This window comes from Tiliqua scincoides, chromosome 3, assembly GCF_035046505.1.
Source record: "Tiliqua scincoides isolate rTilSci1 chromosome 3, rTilSci1.hap2, whole genome shotgun sequence".
Taxonomy (NCBI): domain Eukaryota; kingdom Metazoa; phylum Chordata; class Lepidosauria; order Squamata; family Scincidae; genus Tiliqua; species Tiliqua scincoides.
Window position 1 is genome coordinate 231007581 of NC_089823.1, and position 19616 is coordinate 231027196.

Below are 19616 nucleotides of genomic sequence, written 5' to 3' on the forward strand. Positions count from 1 at the left end.
TAGTGTGCAGGCTGCCTGCCTGCCTGCATGTCGCGTTCCTCAGTTAAGCAAAAATTTTTCCTCTGTTAAGCAAAAAATGCATGCTTCCAAAGCTAATAAAGAAAAATGAGGGTAATGGACACTGGGGGCATGGAGAATCATGGATAAGTAAATCTGCGGATACAAGGGAATGCCTGTATGCACTTATCCTGACGTAAGTCTCACGGAACTCAAAGGGACTTATTGTGTAGATAGATATAGAATCCTTTATTGGGCTTATTGGTTACCCTGCACATGCCCAATCTTGTCTGCTCTTGGAAGCTAAGCAGGACCAGGCTTGGTTAGTAATTGGATGGGAGACCGCCTCGGAATACCGGGTGCTGTAGGCTTATACCATAGTCTTTCGAGACTGAAGGTTGCCAACCAACCATTGGCATATAAAACAAACAAATCTACAGTATATACATTGGTCAGCCAGTTAACAAATTAACTTCTCGATTGCGCAACTCAATGAGCTGAACTTATTGTGTAAATATGCATCGGATTGCTGCTTCTATCGCCACTGCTTCTGCCTCCTCTAAACTGAAGCAGAGGAGGTGGATGAGGTGTGGCACGGCATGTGTGGGTGGCAGAAGGGAAACAAGATAGCTTTTCCACTCTATCTCACCAACTTCCTCTAAACTGAAGTGGGGACGGCAGGAAGCACACAGACAGTGGGGGAGAGTGAAGGAGGCAGAAGTGTCCTGTCCACCTTCTCTCAATTGACGTAGAGGAGGTGGGGGTAGTAGACAGCATATGGGTGGCAGCATTAAAAATGGGTGGTGATGGAAGAATTTTGGTGGCACTTCTGGTACCATTTCCCCTTGGGCCAGGCCTGCTTGGATTGACTGCAGGAAGGGGACATGCATCAGCCTGCGGGGCAAAAATACCATTCAAAGAAATTTTTGCCACAGAGGCCTAGTTTTCAAAAGCAGAACATGAGGTGATAGATTGTACCACTTCAGATTGCACTGGGGACTTCCATGACCCCCTTGCCCCAATTCCTTCAACCCAGAAAAGAAGAAGAGGCACATAGAGTTGGCTTTTGCACTTGTGCTACCTGTTGGGAAAGGGGGAGGGGGCAAAATAGCAGAGTAATAATCAACAGAAGATCCTCTTCTTATGGTAAAAGGATACCGCCCATCACCCAGGCTAGCTGCTATCAGTAATAATAATAATACATAATAATACAGGTATTTATATACGGCCTTTCTTGGTCGTCAGATTTCTCCTCAGACTTTCTTCAAGGCAGTTTACAAAGGCAGGCTGTTCTAAATCCCCGTAGGGATTTTTACAATTGAAAGGTTCTATCTTTCAAGAACCACAACATTTCAGATGGATCTTTCTGATCTGGTATCACATTCTGGCCTCCAGTTTCCTCCCACACAAGCTGAAAAGCAGCTCCTTCATCTCTCACATGGAGGGCAGCCAAGATGCTTCTTCGCTCACACCAAAGAGCAGGTGGAATAACTCAGCTTGGCTTGTCAGCTGCTTCAAGGTCTCACCATTCACGGTGCTGGTAGCCTCGAACTGGCGATCTGTGGATGTATCTTCAGGCAAACGGAGGCTCTGCCCTCTAGACCAGACCTCCTGCCCTCCTCCTAATACAGAGGAATGTATTACTGATATTATGAACAGAGGAGTGGAGGCTTGGTTCAAGTTTAAAAAGAAATACTTTACTTATAGTCCATCAGGGATGTGTGGTGGATGGGGAGGCAGGTGTCCCACCTCCCCACCCACCACAAGTCCCTGCAGTCCATCATAGATTACATGCATCTTTGGATTAGGATCAGCGGCTCTAATACTTTAGGAATACTAGGAAACCCTCCAGCTGTTTCTTTTAAGTGTGAGTGTGATGAGGTTGGGCAAGGAGGTCCAGCAGGGCACACATCCTCTTCCTTTGAGGTCTGGAGAGAAAAGAGATGGTGTGTGAGAAGGGGGGGAGGAAATAAAAGTGAGGAACCATGCTTCCTGCAGAAACCATAGAGAGGACGGGTCTCAGGTGACTGGACATTACACTGCTCTCCAGATTCCTGCAGGAGGTATTGCTTGCAGATTCCAACACCATATACCTGGGGTAGGGCAGGGTTGTTCTGTGTAAGCTAAGAGCAAACTTTCAAACCTCTTGCATCACCATTACGAAGAGTTCTGGGGCACATTTTGAATTTACTTAGGTAGCCAACAATGCTGGAATCATGAGCCTTGACTCCCTTTTGTGACATGAGGGGAGACTTTTGCACCATATGGCTTCAGTCACGTGTCTTGCTTTGCCTGCCTGGCAGAACAGCATCCCTGTGAGCACAGACATGACACATGCTTTGCATGTCGTGATAGCCTCGCCCAGGAGGCTGGTGCTGCTCTGCTGCTAGTGGAAGCTCTTATAGACCTCGTTCTCAGTCTGAGCAATTCCTCTGCCTTTGCACACACTGTTCAAGTCCCTCCTCGCCCTCAGCCCATTAGCATTATGAGTTAGGGGAACTGAAACTTTCTGGAAGGCTGGAAAAAAAAACAGATACAGAGAGAGAGAGAGAGAGAGAGAGAGAGAGAGAGAGAGAGAGAGCATTATACAAAGCTTAAAAACAGTAAAGCAAGAATGACAGAATTTTCATACAACTGAAAGATTATCTTCTTTAAACTTCTAACTCTCTTCATGAGTTGATTGTTGGAATGCATGTTCCAGCTTTTTCAGGAGGCACTTAAGACGTCAACTACAGCCACAAATTAATTTGCAAGATAGAGACAATAATGAGGGATTCCATTTCAGTGCCATGACACTTTTTGGGAGCTTAAGAAAGAAAGCATGAGCTGACAGTCATCATTTATTTATGCGAGAGAAGAGGAAAGAAAGGCACAAAAGCAACAGCTGTAGAAACTACTTCTCCCCCATAGAAGGTCCTCCCTGAGAAAGCAGAATGCCAAGCTAGTCTTCTGAGTACCTTCTAGGCAACAGTACTCCAGTGGTGGTACAGAAGAAACACAAGATGGAAATCCAAAAGGACCTGGATTCTGTAAAGTGATTTTTTGGGGGGAAAAGTTTTGCACAGGATGTGTGTAAAGTTAGGGCCCAATCCTATCCAATTTTCCAGTGCCAGTGGAGCCGTGCCAATGAGGTGTACACTGCATCCTATGGTGGGAAGGCAGTCACAGAGGCCTCCTCAGGGTTGCACTGTGGCTGCACTAGTGCTGGAAAGTTGGATCGGATTGGGCCCTTATTTATTTCTGCCCATAATTTATATCCTGCCTTTCTATAGGCAAAGCAGCTCACCATCAAATATCACAAAACACAGTAATAAAATCTGTTATAATGTTCTGAATCATTTAAGGTTACAGGTCTTTTGGCCCAAGTATATTCTCCCCGCTGCACCAGCAGATCATGCACTCCATGTCATGTGGTATAGCTAGAGGTGTTTGTTTCTGGTGAGTAAAAATAGGATAACAGCCATGGGCTGCAATCCTAACCACACTTTCCTGAGAGCAAGCCCCATTGAATAAAATAGGACTTACTTCTGAGTAGACCTGCTAGGATTGTGCCCTAAGTCTTACTGAACACAATGGGTTTACTTCTGAGTAAAATAAACAACAGTTTTCAAACACCTCTGAGTCTCTAGCCTCCCAGCAAATGGGAACTGTGAATGTGGCACTGCCAGAATAAGCTTAGACTATGACATCTGTGTTCTGTTGGTGTGGCATCCAGATAGACTTGGGCCATAAATGGTGTAAATACATCATTCGTGTATTTGTGTATTTGATTTGGGTGAAGGCTTTCACATGCCCCACTGCTTTTGTTATTTGTAGCCATCTGCTTGCATGCAGTAATTTCCAATTTCTGCTTGTAGCACATCTGAGTGTGGATTGTGCTGGACCAGCAGTGTCTATCAGGCCAAACTGTTGCACTGCTTGACCCATCCCCTCGTGCACGCATGTGTCCTTATTTCTGATTGAGACATGTTGGATGGTATGATACAGAGAATTTGTTCATGTGCTGGACAGGATGAGGTCACTTTTTTATTTTTAACATAGTGGGATTACTTTTAAAGTGGGAATACATAAGCAAAAGCTGAACATGAGAGGATACTTTGTTATGTGAAAATGCTCTTTTTCCTTTTAAGTTGTAATTTTTATATCTGGTTATGTATTATGGATGAAAACTCATGTAGGCCAAACCTCAAAACACAGGACACACTTCCCCCAGCACACTTTTCCAAAACCCAGGTAAAAGTCACAAGTTTACACAACCTCTAGCAATGCAAAAGTGCCTCCTGATCCAATCACTGTTATGCAAACCCATTAAACCTCAACACACAGGACAATCAAGCCAAGTCAAGCTCACGGTGACCGCATCCCCATCCCCCAGTCAAGGCACTTGACTATTGTTGTCAACAAGCTATTGTTGTACAACAAGCTATTGTTGTAGCTTAATCACGCCTAAGTACCCTATGCAGATTTGAAATGGTCCTGGTCTATTGAATGTTTCAGTTCCCCCCCTCCCCAGGAGGCCAGCATGGCTGATAGCTGACTTCCGATCATCCTGTTTTTCTTGCGTGCTCCATGTGTCCCACTGTGTGTAGTAAGCATGCGCATCCAGGAGGCCACATCTGGGTCATTCAGGTCAGCAAAAACCCTTAAAAGAGAAAGGCTGCCATGTGCTCCCTCTCTCTCTCTCTCTGGCTGCCCTCCAAGGCAGAGGTCCTCAATAGGACTCTTCCCCCCTCCCATCCAACTGCTCCTCAGGACAGGTAACTATATCTTGCGTCTGGAACCTTTTCCCTGTTCCCCCCCTTTTTTCTCCCCTTCTTTCCCCATCTTTAGTCAGCAACTGGGTTATGCAGACCAGGGACCCCTAAAATCCTTCCCTAAAATCTATCCTTTTCTTATCTCCTCGGAATGCACCAAATACACTCCACAAGCAACCACCATGAAAATTAGGTACACTGTATCCGAGTACTAGGATTCAAGTACTTACCATTTTTTCCATGTGCACTATGTATACCTATGTGTTTTTGCAATAAAAATATAATCCTATTGAAAGTTATCTTTCTCCCAGTCTCTTTTCAAGCTAAAAAGGAATTTCTTTGCATTACGCTGTCTTGTTATCTAGCCTGCGATCCTGAAGTTTCCAAAAGGGTAATATAATAATTCCCCTTAAAACATAATAGCCCTTTTTGGTAACAACTTAGCCAAATATGTGAGCTACAGTGCAATCCTGTGCATGTCTACTCAGAAGTAGGTCCCATTGTGTTCAATTAAACTTACTCCCAAGTTTGTAGGATTCTAGCCCTAATCCTATAAATTCAGGGTGGTCAAAAGGTGGTAGATCAGGACCTCCTGCTGTATCTCTGTGTGACTTCTAATACATCAGTAATACTATCTGACAATTCTTTACAATGCAGCAAGAAAAGGACTCTTCCCCCCCCCCCCATTGTGTTGCTGAAATGAAAACGGGTTGTGGGAAAAATAGGAGTGGATTTGGGAGTGAAAGTTCTGTGGGCTCAGTTCTGATCTGGAAACACATTCCTAGGTTAAGCATGTGTTCAGAGGCACTCTTTTGAAAATTCTATCCCTGCCTTTCTGATCTACTATTTTGTACTTGATTCTAGTTGATGGATCTTGAAGTTCTGGTACAAAACCAAGTACTTGAAGGCTGTGCTCATGCCTACTGTAAATGGACAATCTGAACATATATAAAGATGCTTGGAATGGATTGACTGACTGACTCACTGTCAGATCCAAGTTGTGCCTGCAGTGGATTTTGATCAATGATGAGAGGAATTAAACATACATGCTATCATGCAGCTGTGGCCAGTGGAGGGAGTCTAGCCACACAAATCAACAACAGGCTGGAGAGGGTGAGGTAATCTGCTGATCCCTATAAAAGTGCCTGGCTTGGTCTTCTGAGCAGTTGGGAGACTTGTTCTTGCTTACTATATAGACTGCTTTCCCAGAAACAAAGTCTGATACCCACCAGACTTGTCAAGGCAGTCCACACAACCCTGAAATCTTAATTTGGCATGCACAATGTGAGGCATCCTGGTTACTAGAAAATCTTAAAAGGAACATGACTACATTCCTCCTTCAAAAAAAGAAACAAAATAGACATTCAAAATAGAAAAGGACTTGCACAGGATAGACTGTGGAAATTTGTAATAGATTCCCTGTAACAGTGATCCAGCTGCTCAGGATCAGGAATGACTAGATTTCAAGTGTTCAGCCACCCTTGCCAATGTTCCTGTGTGGTAGGTCAGTATTATTCCTTAACAGGAATGGGGAAGAGCTGAAGCAGAAAGGTGACTTGCCTAATGCTGATGTGTGTTTGTGGCTGAGAAGAGATTTGAACGTCAAATTTGAATTTGAGCCTTCTTGCTCACACTCTTATTTATTTATTTATATCCCACCTTTCTCCTAGAAGGGACCCAAGGCAGCTTACAACAATAATTAAAACACACATTAAAAACATAATTTAAAACAAGGTAAAACATATTAACAAACAGACATCTTAAAAACAGCAATCAGATAAATTGTTTAAAAGAGCAACCAGCAGCAATTTATAAAAAGGACCCATGGCCTGTAACCAGGTGTTAAAAGGTGTTTTAAAAAATTTTGTTAAAAAGGCCTGGACTCAGAAGGCTTGTCTGAAAAGAAAAGTCTTCAGGCCTTGCTGGAAAATTTCAAGAGAGGGACCAGTTCGTAAGTCAAGGGGGAGGAAATTCCATAGCATTGGTGCCACTACTGAGAAGGGCCTATTTCTTGCCCCCGCCCCGCATACCTCCCTAGGCGGCTGCACTTGTAAAAAGGCCTTCTCTGATGACCTGAGAGGATAAGCCAGATTGTATGGGAGTAGGTGATCTCTAACATACCCTGGCCCAGAGCAGTATAGGGCTTATCCACCTGGGCAGATAAAAAGGAAGTGTAAATTGTAAGTACCCCCTTTCCCCCTGTTTCTGTTATGAATCCATTCAAACAACAGGCTACATACACCAGGAAAGCAAGGGCAAACCATGTTTTTCTTATCTGAATGAAAGCAGCTTCAGAAGGCTACTACTTTGGGTGGTGGTGGGAAGCTGGATATCCAGCAAATTAATTTTTTCCCCTTGCAGCTGTTTTTCTACTCAAAATGGTACACATGCATGTGGAATTCAGTGGCAGATGGGGAGAATCAGCTTGGGTCATTTAAGCAGAAAATTGCTGGTGGGGAAAGGGCTAAGCACTCCTCTATCACTCCTCTGTGCAAAACTCCAAGGTCCAAGGCTGCTTTTCTTTCTTTCCTAAGTATTTGCATATAACATATAATCTGACCCCACTCATTAAGGCCTTGTTTAGAGGGTAAAGAAATGTAGAGTCCTGTCCTGAGTTGGCAGATTCTTCAACTCAGATTACAAAAAAGAGGGGAAAAAATCAGCAGTGAAAGTCCACAAGACTTTATCCTAATTTTATCAGATTACTTCCTCCGAAACTCTTCTTTTGAAGTGCTCTTCAACAGAAGAACAAATGGCAAGGACTTCAATGCTTCATAAAGCTGAAAGCTTCTCCCCGGGGTAATTGAAATATTTCTTATCAAAGGATTGATAAGATCAGGTTGTAGCCGCAACAAAGAAGAAACAGATAAAGCCAAGTGGAAATCGGTAAGACAGCCTTGGTGGTGCAGGCCCATTGAAGATGGTCGAGCTAATTAGAATCTATAACTCAGGACATTTCATTACATGCTGGGCAAATGACCCTGTAAGTTTCAAGTCTATCTGCAGCATTAAAAAAATAGTTCAGATGTAAAAATAATAATGTGGCTGATGGATCCTGTATCCTTGAATGGGCATCACCAACCAGAGGTCTGGATATCTGGCAAATTTCTTTTAAAATAAGGCCCTTTGAGCTCCACATATGCATCTAACTGTTTAAAGCTCATCTTCTAAAAAGTTCACACAGAGCTTTCCGAGAAGCGATGTTCAAAAGAATGAGGGGAAAAGTAATGAAACATAGTAAAGTTTGACTTAAAAAAAAAAATTCAGCACCTGGAGGAAAATTCCTATTGAAGACACAAGGTAGTTTAAATTGGGGTTGCTTTTCAGGCAAAAAAGGAGTATTGATCAAATAAAAATTACATTTAAAAAAGGAGAGATGGACTCAGGAAATCTTTAAATTGCAGCAGGATGCAGCCCTTTCTGCACCTGTAATTCAGATTCAGACATGTGTGGAGATTTCCAAATTGCTTCTCAATAGGAATATTTGTATGGTTCTGGGGGATTTTTGTCAAGCCAGAGAAGTGCACAAAATATCATGATTTCTGTTTGTCATAAAGGTCCTTAGTGTAAGTCCCATGTGGTAAGTTAGAGGAACATTGGTCAGAGGCCTGGAGATGTGGTGCAAATCTCACCACTGACTTGGGCTTCCTTTGGACTTAATACCCAGTTTCAGTTTCCCTTCTGCTAAATATGCAACATAGTAGCTGACTGAAAAGGACTGTTGTGAAAACACAGCATCCAAAGACTGGAAAACACTTGCTTTCGAAAAATGATTATGAATGATTCCATTCTTTGCTTTTTCATTTCTTACCCTTTCAGCTCTTTTCGTCCCACACTCTGTTCCCTCATCTATCACATTCCCATTTTTCCTGCTTCTCTCCCATTACCCATCTCATTTCACCCTACTCTAACTAATCTCTTATTTGCTCAGCTTTATGGATAATGTTTAAATGCAGTGTTTCCCAAACTGACAAGCTGACAGCTAATAAGGAAGATGTATTGAGCCTCATGGAAAGTGAAATCGAACAACACGCGCATGTTTACTCATGAGTAGGTGAACATGCTTCAGTACGCTTGGAAGGACAGGCTGAGAGGAATACAATGCCTCCAGAATGGTCCCAATCTGATGAATGCAGCCACCCCAAAACTCTGGAGAAGCAAATTTCCCCCAAGCTGACAAGGAAAATGTATTGAGTCTATGGAAAGCGAAACTGAGCCACACGTGTTGTTTACTTGCAAGTAGGCAAAAGTGCCTTGGTTCTTATCGGAGGCCAGATGAAGGGGAATGCAAGGCCACCAGAATGGTCCCAATCAGATGAAGGTGGAGCTCAATAAGCACTCCAGAAGGTGGTTTCCCCCCACTATAGTATAAAGGATAAAAACAGAGGCTTAAGCAGCTGGTAAAGTGAAAACTTTTTTTAAATCTTGTAAAGTTAGGTGAGTCCTGACAGAGTGTCATTTTAAAAAGTGGTTCCTGGTGCTAAAAGGTTTGGGCACCACTGTTTCAGTATATTCAATGCCTAACAGTTGACCATTCTTCTCCTACAGGCTTCATTGACATATGCTGGAAAGAGAACTTCATTTGGAAGTACCAATCCTGCACAGCAGTTTAAAAAAAATTCCATTGTCACAGAGACAAACTGAAAAACCTGTCAGCATAGACTATTCTAAACCACAGTGTATCTTATGCACAAATTTTAGGACTTGAAATATGAGTGTTGTAGCAAAGGAACAGAAAATGATCTGGAATGATCCAGATATTTCAAAATAACTCTTTCCCTATTATCCTATAACCACTTAGGCTGTAGATCTATCTTAAGGCCAGGCAAGTCCTGTTCCCTGCTGGCAGAAGAGGTCCTCTAAGCCTGAGAATCAGGCTGTCTGTTATCTTAAATTCTAATACTTCAGCTAGGGTGGAATGAACACCAGTCGGCTGCTACACAAGCTCCTCTGGCAAGAGTGACCTCTCTACTGGAGGCTTCAACAGGTAGCACCAAAGAAAATGTGACTCAAATGCATTGAGGAAGATCCAAGGAACCAGCAATTGACCATCAACAAAGCTAGAAATATTGCCAACAATAGCCAAGAATGGAAGCATGTCATGAATGACACATGGATCCCAGTGTATTGGTTGAGAGCAGCCTATTGGTTGAGATGTCAACTTGCTCTCCAAGTGCTAGCTAAGGGCTAAAGAAGAGAAGAGGAGGAGGGGGCAGGGTTGAACATCAAGGCTGTTGGACTTGCATTTCATAAACACCAATGTAAATGTACAATAAATGCATTGTGGACCAAGGTCAAATTGGGCCTTGGACCACTAGCTGCTTTCTTGCAGCACAATCCTATGCAGATCTACTCAGAAATACATCCCATTTAGCTCAATGGGGCTTATACTCAGAAAATGTGTATTGGATTGCAGTCTTTGTCCAGCTCCCTAAAAATGTCAGAGTGTGTGTGTGTGAACAAGCTGCAATATTTGGTTTTCCCCAATATCAGCTTGTATATGCTTCGGCTGCAATCCTCTATACACTTTTATGGGAGTAAGTCGCACTGAACATCCAGCATAGGACTGTGTAGTTTGCCTTTTAAATACTATGGGAGTATATATTTCAGCACAAACAACTTTAATCAGACAAATTCACATGCAGATTGCAGCAGCCCAAGCCAAGTCTTGTTATCATTGTTGACCAGAAGACAACTAATGCTCCAAATATAGCCTTGCTGATGCTTCTTGGGGCTCTACGTTAACTTCTTTTGAAATCAGCAGTATCGTAACACATTTGAACGAATTGCTGGTGTTTGAAAATATAAAGGAAGTGTGGTGTTCGTTTCTCTGTTTCCAGTTTGCTTTGGTGCAGCTTATGACAATCTAACCTAGTGGTTTTCAAACGTTTCGCTCTCCAGAGCCCTTTACACTCCTATACAGTCTCGAAGAGCCTCACTGGTACATGTGCAGCATCCCAGAGAGTCCCAGAATGCACTCTGAGAAATGCTGATCTAACCTAACTAGTCTGCAAAGAACTTCCTGAATCACCATCTCAAGACTGCAACACAGGGGTGGCCCATCTATTAGGTGAGGTGATGTGGGTTGCATCAGATTGCGGGAGACCCAGAGGGTTGAGTGACTTTTACCCTGATCTGTTGCCATCACTGTCTCCCTCCAGCCTGCCATGAGAGAACTTGCACTGATTCACTTTCCACCCAGTAAGAGTGAGCACAAAGTGAGCACAAAGTGGACCACCTGCTTCCTTACTGTGCTCCTTGTGCGGTTTCTTCCAACACAGAAGTGCAGGATTTCCAGTTTGTAGGCACTGTGCAAAAGAAGAATCTCCTTCTTTTGCACATTGTGGGTCACACTGCTACTGCTGCAGTGTATTGCAGATATGGCTTCCACTTTGCCCCTTACAGCAGTCTATTTTTTTTCTCTCTCCACCTGCCCCATTTTAAAAAATTTGTTTCAACATAAAGTCTTAGAAAAGCTAGCTCATTGCTATATGATTTTCAGTTAGTCCTAATAACAGTATTATGCTACCATTTCTGTTTAGATTCTTTTGAAATGTTCTGGATAGAAAAAAAAGGAAGCTAATCTTAACACCATGTATAATTAACTTGTGGAATTCACTGTCGCAAGATGTGTTCACTAGCTGAGATGGCTTTTTAAAAAATTAGACAAATTCATGGTGGCCTATCTGTTGTGGCTAATGTGAGCTGAATGAATGTGCATAGGCATCAGTGCATATTTACATGACACGGAAAATGTGCACAGATTTGGTGCCAACAAAAGACTTTGTACATTGCTTGGTCAATATTCACCAGCAGATTTGGGAGAATGTGAATTGATCAGAGATGTTTCATAAGTAGAGATGGGAGAAAATGCTTTTATTTTATTTTATTTATTGGATTTCAGTGTTTTTCAAAAATAGAAGCGCAGAAAGCAGTGTTATGTGTTTTTATAAAATGCTTTTATTTTATTTTATTGAATTTCAGTGTTTTTCAAAAATAGAAGCGCAGAAAGCAGTGTTATGTGTTTTAATTCAAAATTTACATTATAATTATAAATTATAATTGCTTTAAAAGTGTACTAGGCAGGTGGTTGAGTGTCAGCGAATGAAGCAACAGTCATTACGCATGCACCTCCCCATTAAATAATTAATAAAAACCAAATAAAACAGTTTTATTTTTCACAGATTTGGGGTTTGTTTTTTTTTACAAAAACAAGAAGTGCAGAAATAATGTGTTTTTATTACATTATCACTATTTTCACCCACCTCTGTTCCTAAATTGTTCAGCTACCATGCATAATCTTCACATATATTTTTACATTGCCCAGGAAATGCACATAGTTTCCAAGTGGGGAATATGTGCATTGACTCATTGATGTGCACATTAGTTATAAATGTTGTCTATTTGTGTATACAAGTCGTGCCCTGTTATCCACGTTATCCTGTTATTAAAAAAATCAGTGAATACCACATCAGTGGAAAAATAGCTTTAAAGACCTACTACCAAGTTGCTCCTCTGTTGTTACCCCGAAGTTGAAGTTGGCAACCTTCAGTCTTGGAAGACTATGGTATCGCGCTCTGGTGGTTCTGGAACAGTGTCTAGTGTGGCTGAAAAGGCCGATTCAGAAGTGACAATCCCTTCCAGACTGGCAGCAAGCATAGTCTGTCCCTGGTCTGTCTCCCTGGCTATGGGCCTTCCTTCTTTGCCTCAGTCTGTTGGCCAAGTGTCTCTTCAAACCGGGAGAGGCCATGCTGCACAGCCTGCCTCCAAGCGGGACGCTCAGAAGCCAAGGTTTCCCATCTGTTGAGGTCCATTCCTAAGGCCTTCAGATCCCTCTTGCAGATATCTTTGTAACGCAGCTGTGGTCTACCGGTAGGGCGCTTTCCCTGAACTAGTTCTCCATAGAGGAGATCCTTTGGGATCTGACCATCGCCCATTCTCACAACATGACCAAGCCAATGCAGGTGTCTCTGTTTCTTCCCGAGTTGTGCTGATGCAGTATGGTGAAGTTGGAGTGTCACCCCAGAATGCACTATACCACATTCAGCCACTAGATGGAATGAATAATGGAATCTAATGGAAGGAAATTACAGGTGAGTGTTGCTTAGTGATGTTCTGACCAGTGACAGCCTGCATATGCAATATGCGATGGCTGCGACTGGTCCCTGTTCACTCCTTCCAACCCCTGAAGTCCCCTCATCTCCAGAGGTTTTCTGCACCTTGCATTAGCAGTGCATATTTGAGCGCTGCCTGTATGAGGCTTAGACTGGCTGTTTTGGCCAAAAACATGATCAAGTGGGATCCCATCTCCCTCCCTTGTGCCTGAAATGAGGGAAATTAAAACACAACCCTTTCTGGTCCATATTTTACATACCCGCTAACAGGTTCAAACATAAAAAGAAACAGACTCTTTCCGCCCCATAGTGGTGGATAATATTCTTATTATGGTATATAAACCCTGCAGGGTTTTTTCCCCAGAGATTTCAGGCATGTCCAAATCTGAGCCAGCATCACCTTATCCGAGGAAATAAGGACCCCATATTCATGCTTTACAGCCTCTACAACAGTTTTTAATAATGGCTGAAGAATCCCTATGGGGAGTCATTAGCATATACCGTATTGAGAGTTCACATCATCACACCACTGCCCAGATGTCCCCCCAGCCTCACCCCACATGCATGTGTGAGACCCCCCAGCCTCACCCCAGTTGCACCCAAGCAACCACCACCCACGGTGGCAGCGCTTTCCAAAGGACTCCAGCGGGGAGGCTCTGCCTCACCTGCCTCCCTAACCGCCCACCACATGCCCCTGGTCTTGTCCCTTTGCCCTTGAAGGAAAAGGCCGGGTGGATGTATGAAGAACCACATATTGGGTGTTGCAGCCCCTAAAATGGAGTGTCGGGAGAGTCAGGACAGACAAAAGGAAATATTTCTTTACTCAGTGTGGGATTAGTCGGTGGAACTCCTTGCCACAGGATGTGGTTGCTCTTTTCCCTCTCACTCAACACCAGAACCAGGGGACAGCCACTCAAATTGAGTGTTGGGAGAGTCAGGACAGACAAAACAAAATATTTCTTTACCCAGCGTGGAATTAGTCGGTAGAACACCTTGCCACAGGATGTGGGGATAGATGGAGTGGACAGAGGGATGCTCTTTTCCCTCTCACACAACATCAGAACCAGAGGACAGCCACTCAAATTGAGTGTAGGGAGGGTTAGGACAGACAGAAAGATTTCTTTACCCAACGTGGAATTAGTCAGTGGAACTCCTTACCACGGGATGTGGGGATGGTGATGGATGAAGTGTGTAGGGGGAGGCTCTGTTCCTTCTCACACAACACCAGAACCAGTGGACATCTGTTAAAATTGAGTGTTGGGAGAATTAGAACTCTGGAACTCCTTGTCACGGGATGTGGCTCTGCCTCCCCACCCATCCCTGGCTCCACATGAAGCCCCCCTCGACTCCAGTGAGGAGGCACTGCCTCACCTGCCTCCCCACCCATCCCTGGCTCCCCCTGAAGCCCCTCTGGACAGACAGCACCTCCTCTCCCTGAGGCTGAGGCGCCCCTGAGGCGCCGCCCCGAGCCCTGATGAGGGGTAGGCGTGGCTACGTCTGAGGCCCTCAGGGGCGGGGCCACAGCTGCCGACGGCGAGACTGCGCGCGCGCCATACAGCCAGGGAGCGCGCGCGCGGCCGTGTGTGGTGACCGCCTCTCTGTGCGTGAGCGGCGGCGGAGAGCGAGGGAGGCCCCGCCCCCTCCCGCAGGCCCCGCCCTTCCCTCGCGCGCGGCCTGCGTCAGGTGTGAGGAGGGGAGAGCCTGAGGGCGCCCCGTCTCCCCCGCGCACTCCCCCTCCCCCCGCGGAGATCGTTTCTAGAAACCCTTCCCAGCGTCCTTTGCGGCCCCAACATGGAGGAGCTGACGGTGGAAGTGCGCGGCTCCAACGGGGCCTTCTACAAGGTACTCTCCGGGCCGCTTCCCCAGGGTCGCGCGGGGCGGGGGGCTCGGAGGGGCTGGTGGGGCGCGTGGGAGGGTCCGGGCCGGCCCTGGGTGAGGGAGCTCGGGAGGCTTTGGGGCTCAGGCCGAGGCTCAGGGGGTTGGAGGTGGTGCTGGGGGCTGCTCTGCGGGTAACTGGTGGGTGGCTGGGGTGGGGGACACACGTGTAGGGGGACACACGTGTGAATGGAGTCTGGGGAGACATACACGCGTGTAGTGGGAGTGGGGCATACACATCCGTGGTGCGAGTCTGGGGGACACGTGTTGAGGGAGTCTTGGGGACACACATGTGAAGAGAGACTGGGGGACACACACATGCGTGTGGGGTGAGGTTGGGGGGTTACACGTGTGTGTGAGGTGAGACTGAGTGGGACGCACATGTGTGGGGTGAGATTGGGGGTTACTTGTGTGTGGGGCGAGTCCGGGGACACACACACATGTGAAGGGAGGCTGGGGGGGTCTAATGCATACGTGGGGTGAAGCTGGAGGGAACACTCACAGGCACATGTGGGATGAGGCGGGGAGTCACGTGGGATGAGTCAGGGGGGCATCTGGGCAGTGGTGTGGTGGAGCCCACTCTCTCGATATGGTACATACTAGTGACTCCCCATAGGGATTCTTTGGCAACTATTAAAAGCTACTGTAGAGGCTGTAAAGCACAAATTTGGGGTCCTTATTTCCTCAGATAGGGAGGCTGGGGGGGTCTCATGCATATGTGGGGTGAGACTGGGGAGGTCTCACGAGAGTGGGGTGGATGAGTGGGACACTCACACATGCGTGTGGGGTGAGGCTGGGAGTCTCTCACATGCGAGTGGGGTGATGAAGCCCACTCTTTTGATAGGTACATGCTAGTGACTCCCCATAGGGATTCTTCAACCACTATGAAAAACTATTGTAGAGGCTGTAAAGCACAAATTCTGGGTCCTTCTTATTTCCTTGGATAGGGTGGAGCTGGTTCAGATTTGGACATGCCTGAAACCTGTGGGGAAAAAACCCTGCAGGGTTTATATAACATAATAAGAATATTGTCTACACTGCTTGATAGTTTAAAACCACTATGGGGCGGAGAGAGTCCTGCATTTTTTTTTATGTTTGGGTCTGTTAGGTGGTGTGTAAAATATGGACCAGAAAGGGTTGTGTTTTGATTTCCCTCATTTCAGACACAAGGGGGATTGGCGGGGAGGGAACCCACTTGATTGTAAGTCCATTTTTTTGTCTTTACTAATGTTTGATTGAAGTTACAGGTGCATTGAATGTCATTTCCAAGAATGCAGACCCACTGTACTGCTGTGGGCTATAGGAAATGTTTGCACCCTTGGGGAGAGGTGGGTTAAAGTACAAGAACCTGTAGATGGTTCTGAAGTTTTGATAATCCAAAGTGCAGAAAACTGTTTTAAAATAAACAGTTTCTTTGTAAAAATGTGGAATGTGTGGCAACCTTAATGCTTTTAGGGGCTTGGAGTTTATTTATGTCACCAGCTTCCTTCACTGCCACCCTCCCAGGAATGCCAGGATGTTACAGGATCAATACAGGATACTCTCAGCTGTTGCCTGTCAGTCTTTCTCCCTAAGCCAAGCTTTGCATGTTTGAGAATCCTTGATCTTTTTATGGTGTGTGGCCTCTGTGTTCCTTTATAGGAGACCTGATAGTAGCCAGCATTGTGAATCCTAGTTTTATCTTTGCTGTGTGAGTTCATTCCATTTAACCAGAAGCTAGCAGTAGTAATCTGCCCTGGCACAATTTTTTTTTTTTACAAATAAACTCTTTCCAATTTGCTTGGGTGTTGTGGTAAGTATACATAATGTGACTGTGATGGAAATTTAAAGGATTATTATTAGCTAACGTTGCAGGCAGCTATTGGTGGCAATTTTGTAAAACTGTGAGGGACTCTTATTATAATTACTATTTTGTACTTGTTACATTTTTTAATGTACATGCAAATTAGGATGCAGTTAAATCTTTAACTCTGGTCAGTTACAGAAACATTGGGCCTTAGTATCATCTTTAAAAATACCATATTGGAACAGAGCCAAATCTTTCACCATAAAACGTAGTTACTACTCAAGTAGCCTTTCGTACTGGTTGTGTCCCAAAGTTTTGGGGGTTGTTTTGTCTGTTTTCTTGCATTATGACCTTGAAACACATTAAAACTCCACTTTAGTTTTGTGTTTCTTGGAATGCTTGAAATGTTGTAAGATAGTTTTAAATGCAGAGTCGCATATGTTCATTAAAAAACAACCTTGAACATGTGTTTGAACATCAACTAGTTGGAGGTTGGACCAGGGATGTGATTTGAGAGCAGTCCATTTATGGAAGAGGAATTGTAATGTTTATTTCATCTTAAAGCTTTTCTCAGTGTTTAATTTTGTTATTTTGAAGTTTTTTATTTCAGTAAATTGTGCTCAAATATCTGTTGCTTGCTAAATATACTTGGCTTTGAAGCTGCTCCCTTCAGCTAGCACAACTGCTTGCTTCTGCAGAAGTTTAATTTTTTTTGTTTTGTTTTTGTCTGTGCAGGTGGAGGAGGGGAGGGAGTGAAAGTATTGCTTTCAAAATTCAAGTCCAAAATTTAGTAGCAGAATTTTTGAGTGGGATATAATTCCATTTTTTATATAATACCAATTTTTGATAAAATTTCAAATTCCCTATTTCAGCGGATTGAACTATTTGTGATATCATCATCTTGCTTTTTTGCAGTGTTTTGGGATGAGTATATGACTCCAAGGGAATTGTGTATAGGATTGTAGTCTAAGAGATCCGATAAAAAATATTTATATTCTTCTTTTCAGTAAAAAAGTTCACGAAGTGGTTTGCATAGCAAAACAAAATAAAATGGTTTCTTGTCCCAAAAGGAATCGTAAGGTGTAGAAGTAACACCAGGAAACAGTCAACTAGAAAAGGCGCTGTGCTGGGGTAAATAGGAACAATTGCTCATCCCCTGCTGAATGTAAGAGGGGCTCCCTGGGGCATTTGGTGGGCCACTGTGCGATACAGGAAGCTGGACTAAATGGGCCTATGGCCTGATCCAGGGGGGCTGTTCTTATGTTCTTACCACTTTAGGAAGTGTTTCTTTACCCAGTTTGCAAGAGTAAGGGTACAGCTAAATCTAGACAAACTGAAACAACTCCCCATCCCACCCCTACTCCCCAAAAACTGGTACAGACTAAGGGCACTGTCCTGCCTCAGAACATTGGCGGTACAGACCATTGCTTGAGTTCGTGCTCTCAGCTAATCCCCCCCATCCTTTAAACCGTGAAGTGGGGTTCCCCTTGGAGAACTTGCTTCCTCTGAGGTCAGCTGCCCCACCTTGATTTACCTGTAGCATTTTTTAACGTAGCTTGCATCTATCAAAACTTTTGCATTGTTGCAAAGTTGCATTTATCAGTGAAGCTTAAGTATGCCTAATTCTGTGCTAGTCTGGGGTCATTATGTCTAACATTGCTAGCATTTGTCATTTTCACTGTTTGTATTTCTCTTTACTGGGTTGACTTTTGAAGAGCTGAGTTCTAGTAAACTGCATTTAACATAAAATTCTGGTTTAGTGCTTATCAATACTAATATACAAGATGGAGCACGTGATGCTTGGAATTGGAAATGTCTTCAGAAGTTGTCTTCTGAAACATGATAGCAGTTATGCACCAACTGCATGTTCAAGAGCTGTTACAACTAAGGGGCAGGGATTCCCAGTGGTAACTGACAACTTCCCCTTTTCTATGTCCTGATAAAGTAGCAAAAATTATTACTTGGGAATGATTTCTGCCCAGTGAGATAGACATCTATGTGGGTTGTGAATTTGAGGCACATTTGCTGAATCCATTAGCTGAAACATTGGAAACAGCTGAACAGTAAAAATGTAGTGATTCATACTGGTACAACTTTTTAGCACTGAAGGGCATGTAGGAGTGGGATGTCCTACTGAAGTTGCCATGTGTGGTATTTATTTTAACCACGTGAGATTGATGCAGCTTGTATAGTCTTTGTTTACATTGCAGTACTACAGTTAGTAAATATGCTGCAGTTATTCTATAGTAGTATTGTTTTTGTTCTGAAAATTACGTAAAAATGTTGAGTTACTAAGAAATCCTATTTGGTTTCCCCCCCAACATGCTGGTTTTTTCTATTAATAATTTTTGCTGTAAATAATTTTTTCTACAAAACTTGTACATGGACTTCTAGAAACGTGAATGTTAATCTTTTCTTTGCTTCCCCTTAAACTGAGTGGCAGGATCAGATTCTGACAAGGCCTGCAAACTTCACAATGTAGGTTTTAGACCAGGGTGAGACCATAGCGGTACATTGTCCAGCTCAGGTCATACTATTGTACCTTGAGTGATAGCACAATTTTGTGCGTATTTATTCAGAAGGAAGCCCCATAGAGTCCAGAGGGAATGTAATTCTAAATAAATGTGCAAAGGATTTCATCTTAGTGGGCTTTCCAAATAGTCTTCTAATTACGTTTCCAATTAGCTTCTTTCATGTTCAGCACACGTGTGTGCAAATTCAGCTGCTTTGAATTAGGCGTCTTTGTAACAGTAAGACCTGTTCAGCAAAGGCACTGATTGCTAGGATGGACCTATCCTTGGCTGAAGGTCTTCCAAAAAGATTAGATAGCATCCTCAACAGATGGTTCTTGCTCTGAATTTCCTGCATCAAGTTCAGGTTTGGGCTAGGTGGTTTGCAAGCCCCTGTGATTCAGATTTTTAAAAAAATCAGGTATCAGGTGGTGGGGAAGAGTGTCTGCTTGAGCCCTTGAAAAGCCGCTGTACATAAGAGTAGATTGTTCTAGGCTTGGTATATGTATTAGAGACCATTAGTTTAAGGCAGTGCTATTCAAACTGAGGGCCCTGGTCTCTGCCCCCTTAAGGGGCAGGG

The 19616-nt window shown here is 44.0% G+C and overlaps 1 protein-coding gene across 2 annotated transcripts in view; it reads left to right on the forward strand.

Moving 5' to 3' along the window:
• The first annotated feature begins 14452 nt into the window (after positions 1-14452).
• The window catches only part of FXR1 (FMR1 autosomal homolog 1), a 49611-nt gene continuing 44447 nt past the window's right edge, over positions 14453-19616 (forward strand). The window contains exon 1 of one of the 2 annotated variants that reach the window (XM_066622374.1): positions 14453-14707. In XM_066622374.1, coding sequence (XP_066478471.1) covers positions 14657-14707 — 51 coding nt within the window. In that variant the 5' untranslated portion in view covers positions 14453-14656. The remainder of the gene's footprint in view (positions 14708-19616) is intronic. The other variant, XM_066622372.1, reaches the window with a different exon arrangement.